The 11,054-nt window shown below is 43.0% G+C and overlaps 1 protein-coding gene across 1 annotated transcript in view; it reads left to right on the top strand.

The window, feature by feature from the left end:
- The first annotated feature begins 604 nt into the window (after positions 1 to 604).
- skap1 (src kinase associated phosphoprotein 1) overlaps positions 605 to 11,054 on the top strand; it is a 278,687-nt gene continuing 268,237 nt past the window's right edge. Inside the window, exon 1 of the mRNA XM_061931992.1 lies at positions 605 to 748. Within this exon, the coding sequence (XP_061787976.1) occupies positions 700 to 748 (49 nt within the window). The 5' untranslated portion in view covers positions 605 to 699. The remainder of the gene's footprint in view (positions 749 to 11,054) is intronic.

Raw genomic sequence — 11,054 nt, 5'->3', positions numbered from 1 at the left:
CCGTAGAAGAGACAAGATAAGATAGCAACTGTGTCGACACGAAAGCGTTTGAGTTTGTAATGCACAACACTGCGATAGGACACCAATCTGTACTGACTGAAAAACATGAACAATCATGTTACGGTATCTGTAAAGTATTATTTCATGTTTTGTTTGTACACAGCTAGCCAGACAGCGTATGTACCTGTAGATGTACGGTGATGTGCTGTGTGTATCATGATCAACTCACTCGATGGGTAGACATTTTTCCAGGTTTATTTCGGTAAGCACTCCATTTATGTTGAAATAGTATGGCTCCAAGTTTAAAATCCTAAAAAAAAAGACATGTGTGTTCTTGTGTCTCATAATGTTTGTGAACGATAGGCAATTCAAAAAAAGTGCAGTTCCCCTTTAAATATTTGCTTGGTGTCATCTATAGTCATCTTTTCCCAGGTTGACTGTGTCTGTGCTGCTGAAAGACGAGCTGAGGCCTTCACTTCCTGTCAAACTTTGTCATCAGCCTCGACTAAGAAACCAGAGGAAGTGTCCCGCCCCGACCCAGAGTTGATCTCGATGCTGACACGGAAGTTGTGTTTCAGAGCGCAGGTGGCTGCATGCCGAGCCACCTTCCTTCGGTGTCGATGCGGTAACAAAACGGCAGACTGAGCGTGCTCACAAAGTGAAGTAAATTGTGCAGCAAGTGTTGAGTGGCACCGTTGGATGTCAGGAATGGGGACCATCCCAAATGACATCAGGAGACTACTGGATGGTAAGTGTTTGACCTGCAAGACTTAAATAATACAAATAAGAAATATAGATAACATTATTTTATTCAATTTTTATTTTATTATATATTATTATTACATTTTTATTTTTATTTTATTTTATTATTATTATATATATTTTTTTTATATATATATATATTTTTCTCCCTCTCTTTCCTTTTCAGCCCGTCTGTCTGTCTCTGGCCTCGTATATGTGTGTGTGTGTGTGTGTGTGTGTGTGTGAGAATGTGTCTGTCTTTGTCGTCTTACTTGTTATATAATTGTGTCATTTGTCCCTCGTTGGTGGGACCTGAGTGGGGTGGGAGGGTGGGTGGGTGGTTTGGGTTTTAAGGGAAAGGGTGTGAATAATTTACTGACTTTAAAATTGTACTGTTTCGACTTGCACTTTTTTCTGTTTACCGTATTTGAAAATGCCAATAAAAAAAGTTGGGGAAAAAAAAGAAATATAGATAAATCTTATATTTTTTGTAAAGAGTGGAGTTTGAATTTAAAGTACCGTATTTTCCGCACCATAAGCCGCCCTGGGTTATAAGCCGCGCCTTCAATGAACGGCATATTTCAAAACTTTGTCCACCTATAAGCCGCCCCGTGTTATAAGCCGCATCTAACTGCGCTAAAGGGAATGTCAAAAAAACAGTCAGATAGGTCAGTCAAACTTTAATAATATGTTAAAAACCAGCGTGATGTGGGCGCGCATGGAGTCGTATATCAACATGGATGGAGCTGCGTGAAAAAAGCCACCCGGCCTCTTCGCGTAAACTTCCCTTAACCACTCGCTCATCTTTTCTTCATCCATCCATCCCTTCGAATTAGCTTTTATGATGACGCCGGCTGGAAAGGTCTCTTTTGGCAAGGTCTTCCTTTTGAATATCACCATGGGTGGAAGTTTCTGGCCATTAGCATGGCAAGCTAGAACCACAGTGAAGGATGACTTCTCATTCCCTGTGGTGCGAATATTCACCGTACGTGCTCCCGTTGTATCCACAGTGCGGTTCACAGGAATATCAAAAGTCAGTGGAACCTCGTCCATGTTGATAATGTTCTCTGGCCGGATCTTTTTTTCAGCTATCTTGTTTTTACAATATGCACGGAAAGTAGCCAGCTTTTCTTGAAAGTCTTTAGGCAGTTGCTGTGAAATAGTAGTCCGTGTGCGGATGGAGAGATTGCGTCTTTTCATGAACCGGAAACCTGTCGCTTAGTAGGAGCCATTTTGTGGTCTTTACAGATGTAAACACACAAAGGAAATGAAACGTAATATCCGCGCGCTTCTTCCTCTTCTTCTACGGGGGCGGGTGGTTGCTTACAGTAGAAGAAGAAGCGCTTCCTCTTCTATGGGGGCGGGTGCTTACCTTGGCGGTTGCTTGCGTAGAAGAAGAAGCGCTTCCTCTTCTACGGGGAAAAAAGATGGCGGCTGTTTACCGTAGTTGCGAGACCTAAACTTTATGAAAATGAATCTTAATATTAATCCATATATAATGCGCACCGGGTTATAAGCCGCACTGTCAGCTTTTGAGTAAATTTGTGGTTTTTAGGTGCGGCTAATAGTGCGGAAAATACGGTATTGGAAATGAACAGTGTGTCAGCATAAAACAAGTTTAATATGTTTTTATCCACAAACTCTAAATTATTTTAACAGAAAGTGTCTGTAAAAGTTTTACATTCTGCTACCTCTAGCATTTGGTCTCCATCTGCTATCTCTGACATCACTGACTTGCTATGCCCCTACTCTTTTGGTCTTCAGGCCAGGGTCTTCTAAAGATCCCGAAAACTAGTTTTAAAACCCGTGGAGACCTGGCATTCCAGGCTTTATCTCCCAGACTCTGGAACAATTTGCACCGGTCCCTTCGTGATCTTGACTGTGTTGAAACTTTTAAGAAACATTTGAAAACTTCTCTTTTTAGTAAAGATTTTAGTTAATGCACCTTTTAACTATCATTTTGAATCCACTTTGTGTCCTTTTTATGATGTTGCCCCTGTTGTTTTAAATTGAATTGTTGTTTTACTTTACCTACAGCGCTTTGTGATTTTATCTGTGAAAAGCGCTTTTTAAATAAAATATACTTACTTACTTACTCTGCAGACAGCGAACAGCTTTGCAACTATAAAGACTTCAGATGAGTTCCATTTTAGGTCCTTTATTTTAAACCACTGTAAAACTAAACATACATAAATAAAGCATGATAATTAAAACAAACTACTTTCTCTATGACATGCCACATCCATGAAACAAATGCCTTCGCTTGATGTTAATTTAATTGAAAATCCCATATACGCCTTAGCGATAATATGCCTTTATTTAACATTTATAATTGATGAAATGCATTAAAACAAATGCTCTAGCTTGATGTTAATTTACATTGAAAATTAAATATATATGCGCTATCCATTAGCATGTCAATTATACAAATTTCTATATGACGTTCAATTTTGAGGAAATGCATTCAAAGAAATGCGCTAGCTTGATGCTAATTCACATTGAAAATACCATTTACACGCTAGCGTTTAGCATGCCGATTATGACTCAAATTTCTGTATGACATTCAACTTTGAGGATATGCATTTAAATAAATGTGCTAGCTCGATGCTAATTTACATTTGAAAATACATTATACAAGCTAGCGGTTATCATGCCCATTATAACACTAATCTCTGTATGACATTCAACAGTGATGAAATGCATTTAGACAAATGCGCATGCTGGATGCTAAGTTACATTGAAAATACCATATACGTGCTATTGATTAGCATGCCATTTGTAACATACTCATTTCTTTATGAGATTCAACAAATGCACTAGCTCAATTTACATTGACAATACCATATACACGCTAGCGATTAGCAGGTTGATTGTCAAACTAATTTCTCTGACAGTCAACATTGATGGAAACAAATTGTCACCGCGGGGTTTTCGCTTACTGCGGGGTCGTTCTCCCAGGAAGACAAACGAACGGCTCCGGACAGGACTTGCAGGTAGGAACATGATTTAATTTTAAGAAACAATCAACGAGGTACAAAACAGAAAACAACCCGAAGGCAAGCATGCCTATCGCACGCGGAAGCTAAGGCAAAAACTTAGGACATGAAACTATAGACATCAATCAATCAATCAATGTTTATTTATATAGCCCTAAATCACAAGTGTCTCAAAGGGCTGCACAAGCCACAACGACATCCTCGGTACAAAGCCATAGACATGAACCTCACGAAACTGTGGCATGAAACAAACACGAAACTGGCATGAAACAACTAGCATTAACTATGGCATAGAACAAACACAAAACTGTGGCATGAAACCAATGGCATTAACTATGGCATAGAACAAACACGAAACTGTGGCATGAAACCAATAGCATTAACTATGGAATAGAACAAACACGAAACTGTGGCATGAAACCAATAGCATTAACTATGGCATAGAACAAACACGAAACTGTGGCATGAAACCAATAATGACGCCAGCACGACAAAGGCAGGCTTAAATAGTCCTCTGATTAGAAGCAGGTGCGCGTCCCGAACACCAAAGGCAGGTGAAAATCATAAGTAGCCATGGTAACTAAAACAAACTCAGGTGTCAAACAGGAACTAAAAGAGTCCAAAACTAACAGAACATAACAAAAACATGATCCGGACCACGGATCATGACACAAATGTGATAGCTTTCATTAAAAAATACTATGTAATCGCTAGTATTAGCATGCCAATTGTAACAATTTAATTTCTCTATGAGATTTAATAGTGATGAAATGCTTTTAAACAAATGCGCTAGCTGGATGCTAATTTACATCCAAAATTCCATATGAGTACTAGTGATTAACATTAGTCATTTTTAAATGGCGATTTCAAACACCTCCAAATATGACAATTAAAGGCCTACTGAAATGCGATTTTCTTATTTAAACGGGGATAGCAGGTCCATTCTATGTGTCATACTTGATCATTTCGCGATATTGCCATATTTTTGCTGAAAGGATTTAGTAGAGAACATCGTCGATAAAGTTCGCAACTTTTGGTCGCTGATAAAAAAGCCTTGCCTGTACCGGAAGTAGCAGACGATATGCGCGTGACGTCACCGGTTGTGGAGCTCCTCACATCTGCACATTGTTTACAATCATGGCCACCAGCAGCGAGAGCGATTCGGACCGAGAAAGCGACGATTTCCCCATTAATTTGAGCGAGAATGAAAGATTTGTGGATGAGGAAAGTGAGAGTGAAGGACTAGAGGGCAGTGGGAGCGATTCAGATAGTGAAGATGCTGTGAGAGGCGGGTGGGACCTGATATTAAGCTGGGAATGACTAATACAGTAAATAAACACAAGACATATATATACTCTGTTAGCCACAACACAACCAGGCTTATATTTAATATGCCACAAATTAATCCCGCATAACAAACACCTCCCCCCTCCCGTCCATATAACCCGCCAATACAACTCAAACACCTGCACAACACACTCAATCCCACAGCCCAAAGTACCGTTCACCTCCCCAAAGTTCATACAGCACATATATTTCCCCAAAGTCCCCAAAGTTACGTACGTGACATGCACATAGCGGCACGCACGTACGGGCAAGCGATCAAATGTTTGGAAGCCGCAGCTGCGTACTCACGGTACCGTGTCTGCGTATCCAACTCAAAGTCCTCCTGGTAAGAGTCTCTGTTGTCCCAGTTCTCCACAGGCCAATGGTAACGCTTAACTGTCATCTTTCGGGAATGTAAACAATGAAGCACCGGCTGTGTTTGTGTTGCTGCAGCCGCCCGCAATACACCGCTTCCCACCTACAGCTTTCTTCTTCGCTGTCTCCATTGTTCATTGAACAAATTGCAAAACATTCACCGATGTCCAGAATACTGTGGAATTTTGCGATGAAAACAGACGACTTAATACCTGGCCACCATGCTGTCCCAAAATGTCCTCTACAATCCGTGACGTCACGCGCAGGCGTCATCATACTGCAACGTTTTCAGCAGGATATTTCGGCGCGAAATTTAAAATTGCACTTTAGTAAGCTAACCCGGCCGTATTGGCATGTGTTGCAATGTTAAGATTTCATCATTGATATATAAACTATCAGACTGCGTGGTCGGTAGTAGTGGGTTTCAGTAGGCCTTTAAGAAGATCCATCCATCCATCCATCCATCTTCTTCCGCTTATCCGAGGTCGGGTCGCGGGGGCAGCAGCCTAAGCAGGGAAGCCCAGACTTCCCTCTCCCCAGCCACTTCGTCCAGCTCTTCCTGTGGGACCCCGAGGCGTTCCCAGGCCAGCCGAGAGACATAGTCTTCCCAACGTGTCCTGGGTCTTCCCCGCGGCCTCCTACCGGTCGGACGTGCCCTAAACACCTCCTTAGGGAGGCGTTCGGGTGGCATCCTGACCAGATGCCCGAACCACCTCATCTGGCTCCTCTCGATGTGGAGGAGCAGCGGCTTTACTTTGAGCTCCTCCCGGATGGCAGAGCTTCTCACCCTATCTCTAAGGGAGAGCCCCGCCACCCGGCGGCGGAAACTCATTTCGGCCGCTTGTACCCGTGATCTTGTCCTTTCAGTCATAACCCAAAGCTCATGACCATAGGTGAGGATGGGAACGTAGATCGACCGGTAAATCGAGAGCTTTGCCTTCCGGCTCAGCTCCTTCTTCACCACAACGGATCGATACAGCGTCCGCATTACTGAAGACGCCGCACCGATCCGGCTGTCGATCTCACTATCCACTCTTCCCTCACTCGTGAACAAGACTCCGAGGTACTTGAACTCCTCCACTTGGGGCAAGATCTCCTCCCCAACCCGGAGATGGCACTCCACCCTTTTCCGGGCGAGAACCATGGACTCGGACTTGGAGGTGCTGATTCTCATCCCAGTCGCTTCACACTCGGCTGCGAACCGATCCAGTGAGAGCTGAAGATCCTGGCCAGATGAAGCCATCAGGACCACATCATCTGCAAAAAGCAGAGACCTAATCCTGCAGCCACCAAACCAGATCCCCTCAACGCCTTGACTGCGCCTAGAAATTCTGTCCATAAAAGCTATGAACAGAATCCTTTAAGAAGATGTACAATATATTCCTCCAAAGCAGCTGATTTATAATAAGCATAAAAACCTAAGGCTCAGCAAGAGACAGGAATGGCACATTCAACAGCTTAATAACAAGTGTTGTTAGTCTTCTCCAATTTATTTAAGTGGCTTTAAATAATACAACAGACCATTGTCATCGCCTCAAAGAGTTTTTAACACACACCCCGCTGCATTAAAAATAATTTCAAGAATAAAAGCAAAACATTTTTTTTCTCTTTTGTTCCCGGGCAAAGAGCCACCAGTTGAGAATCATTGTAAATGACTCTTCCACAGGTGTAGACATACTTGTTGGAACGTTTTGTGTGTGAAGCACAATATGCTCCAGGAGTTTGCATGCAGTGCCAGGCTAACACGCTGGGCCTCGGGGCAAACATTTGCATGCTTGAGATACGAGCCAGCGTGCAAGGGAAGCAAATGGGATAAGAAAAGTGGGCCAACCTGTCCTGGATGCCACATTTCTCAGTAATAGTCCAGTTCGGGGCGTCGTTTAGCCTCAGACAAACAACAACAACGTGCATCAACGCTGCATATGGGAATTATGAACAAATGAAGTCCTTTCAGCGAGCGATGCTGGACTTACTGTAATTACACAGCTGTCATGTATCGATAGAATCTCATTCTAAACATGAACATTATGAATACATTAACATTTTCTCTTTTCCCTAAGGCGTCGGTCAGCAACCCGTGGCTCTGGAGCCGCATGCGGCTCGTTAGCACCGCCCTAGTGGCTCCCTGGAGCTTATTAAAAAATGTATGAAAATGGAAAAAAGACGAGGAGAAAAATATATTTTTTGTTTGAATATGGTTTCTGTAGGAGAACAAACATGTTACAAACCTTCCTGAATGTTATAAAGCCCACTGGTTAATATGTTTGTGTTTATGCTTCACTGATGAGAATATTTGTCAAGCGCCGTTTTGTCCTTCTGATTGCGGCGGTCCTTGAACTCACCGTAGTTGTGCGGAAGGTGACGCAACAGTTTGTTTACATGTATAACTTTCTCCGACGCTGCCACAGAAATACCTGTTCTATGCCACTCCTTTGTCTCATTTTGTCCACTTTTAAAGTCGTTTTGATAGTAGGCTAATATATACCGTATTTTCCGCACTATAAGGCGCACCTAAAAACCACAAATTTTCTCTAAAGCTGACAGTGCGCCTTATAACCCGGTGCGCTTTATTACGATTCATTTTCATAAAGTTTCGATCTCGCAACTTCGGTAAACAGCCGCCATCTTTTTTCCCGGTAGAACAGGAAGCGCTTCTTCTTCTACGCAAGCAACCGCCAAGGAAAGCACCCGCCCCCATAGAACAGGAAGCGCTTCTTCTTCTACTGTAAGCAACCACCCGCCCCCGGAAGAAGAAGAAAAAAACGCGCGGATATCACCGTACGTTTCATTTCCTGTTTACATCTGTAAAGACCACAAAATGGCTCCTACAAAGCGACAAGGATCCGGTTCATAAAAAGACGCAATCTCTCCATCCGCACACGGATTACTACCGTATTTCACAGCAACTGATATTCCTGTGAACCGCACTGTGGAACGGGAGCACGTACGGTGAATATTCGCACCACAGGGAATGAGAAGTCATCCTTCACTGTGGTTCTAGCTTGCCATGCTAACTTCCACCCATGGTGATATTCAAAAGGAAGACCTTGCCAAAAGAGACCTTTCCAGCCGGCGTCATCATAAAAGCTAACTCGAAGGGATGGATGGATGAAGAAAAGATGAGCGAGTGGTTAAGGGAAGTTTACGCGAAGAGGCCGGGTGGCTTTTTTCACACAGCTCCGAAGGCGAACACACCTTCACTAAGACGGGCAGACAGCGCCGGACGACATACGCCAACATTTGCCAGTGGATCGTAAATGCCTGGGCAGATATTTCGGTCACAACTGTGGTCCGAGCTTTCCGGAAGGCAGGATTCACAGAACTACTGGACAACAACAGCGACACTGACTCCGATGACTTCGAAGAGACGGAGCCGGCCATTTTGGAACCCACGCTTGCGCAACTTTTCAATTCGGACACCGAAGACGAAGAATTTGAAGGATTTACGAATGAAGAATAACTTCAGAAGGTGAGCGCTATGTTTATTTTGTGTGTTGTGACATTAACGTTCGAGCAACATTATGTTGCTATTGCTCTACACCATTTTGAATTTTACTATGTTTGTGATTGCACATTTGCGTACATTTTGGGACAGAGTTGTTAGAACGCTGGTTTTCAATATATTATTAAAGTTTGACTGAACTATCTGACTGTTTTTTTTGACATTCCCTTTAGCGCAGCGTAGGCGCGGCTTATAATCCGGGGCGGCTTATTGGTGGACAAAGTTATGAAATATGTAATTCATTGAAGGTGCGGCTAATAATCCGGTGCGCCTTATAGTGCGGAAAATACGGTACACTTACAACATGTGTTGGCTTCATTATAACACTTATATGATACTTTTAGAGTAATTTTGATAGTAGGCTAATATAGCTAATATAGACACTTACATCATGTGTTGCCTTCATTTGAACACTTATATAAGACTTTTAAAGTCATTTTGATAGTAGGCTAATATAGACACATCATGTGTTGTCAACATTATAACACTTATGTAACACTTTTAAAGTCATTTTGATAGTAGGCTAATACAGCTAATATAGACACTTAATTGGCAACACTAAATTGGCCCGAGTGTGTGAATGTGAGTGTGAATGTTGTCTGTCTATCTGTGTTGGCCCTGCGATGAGGTGGCGACTTGTCCAGGGTGTACCCCGCCTTCCGCCCGATTGTAGCTGAGATAGGCTCCGGCGCCCCCCGCGACCCGGAAGGGAATAAGCGGTAGAAAATGGATGAATGGATGGACATCATGTGTTGGCTTCATTATAACACTCATATAAGACTTTAAAGTCATTTGATAGTAGGCTAATATAGACACTTACATCATGTGTTGGCTTCATTATAACACGTACAGGTAAAAGCCAGTAAATTAGAATATTTTGAAAAACTTGATTTATTTCAGTAATTGCATTCAAAAGGTGTAACTTGTACATTATATTTATTCATTGCACACAGACTGATGCATTCAAATGTTTATTTCATTTAATTTTGATGATTTGAAGTGGCAACAAATGAAAATCCAAAATTCCGTGTGTCACAAAATTAGAATATTACTTAAGGCTAATACAAAAAAGGGATTTTTAGAAATGTTGGCCAACTGAAAAGTATGAAAATGAAAAATATGAGCATGTACAATACTCAATACTTGGTTGGAGCCCCTTTTGCCTCAATTACTGCGTTAATGCGGCGTGGCATGGAGTCGATGAGTTTCTGGCACTGCTCAGGTGTTATGAGAGCCCAGGTTGCTCTGATAGTGGCCTTCAACTCTTCTGCGTTTTTGGGTCTGGCATTCTGCATCTTCCTTTTCACAATACCCCACAGATTTTCTATGGGGCTAAGGTCAGGGGAGTTGGCGGGCCAATTTAGAACAGAAATACCATGGTCCGTAAACCAGGCACGGGTAGATTTTGCACTGTGTGCAGGCGCCAAGTCCTGTTGGAACTTGAAATCTCCATCTCCATAGAGCAGGTCAGCAGCAGGAAGCATGAAGTGCTCTAAAACTTGCTGGTAGACGGCTGCGTTGACCCTGGATCTCAGGAAACAGAGTGGACCGACACCAGCAGATGACATGGCACCCCAAACTATCACCCAACCATGCAAATTTTGCATTTCCTTTGGAAATCGAGGTCCCAGAGTCTGGAGGAAGACAGGAGAGGCACAGGATCCACGTTGCCTGAAGTCTAGTGTAAAGTTTCCACCATCAGTGATGGTTTGGGGTGCCATGTCATCTGCTGGTGTCGGTCCACTCTGTTTCCTGAGATCCAGGGTCAACGCAGCCGTCTACCAGCAAGTTTTAGAGCACTTCATGCTTCCTGCTGCTGACCTGCTCTATGGAGATGGAGATTTCAAGTTCCAACAGGACTTGGCGCCTGCACACAGCGCAAAATCTACCCGTGCCTGGTTTACGGACCATGGTATTTCTGTTCTAAATTGGCCCGCCAACTCCCCTGACCTTAGCCCCATAGAAAATCTGTGGGGTATTGTGAAAAGGAAGATGCAGAATGCCAGACCCAAAAACGCAGAAGAGTTGAAGGCCACTATCAGAGCAACCTGGGCTCTCATAACACCTGAGCAGTGCCAGAAACTCATCGACTCCATGCCACGCCGCATTAACGC

The sequence above is a fragment of the Nerophis lumbriciformis genome, linkage group LG39, assembly GCF_033978685.3.
Source record: "Nerophis lumbriciformis linkage group LG39, RoL_Nlum_v2.1, whole genome shotgun sequence".
Classification (NCBI taxonomy): Eukaryota; Metazoa; Chordata; class Actinopteri; order Syngnathiformes; family Syngnathidae; genus Nerophis; species Nerophis lumbriciformis.
The sequence above is the reverse complement of the archived record's forward strand: the minus strand, read 5'-3'. Positions and strand labels throughout refer to the sequence as shown.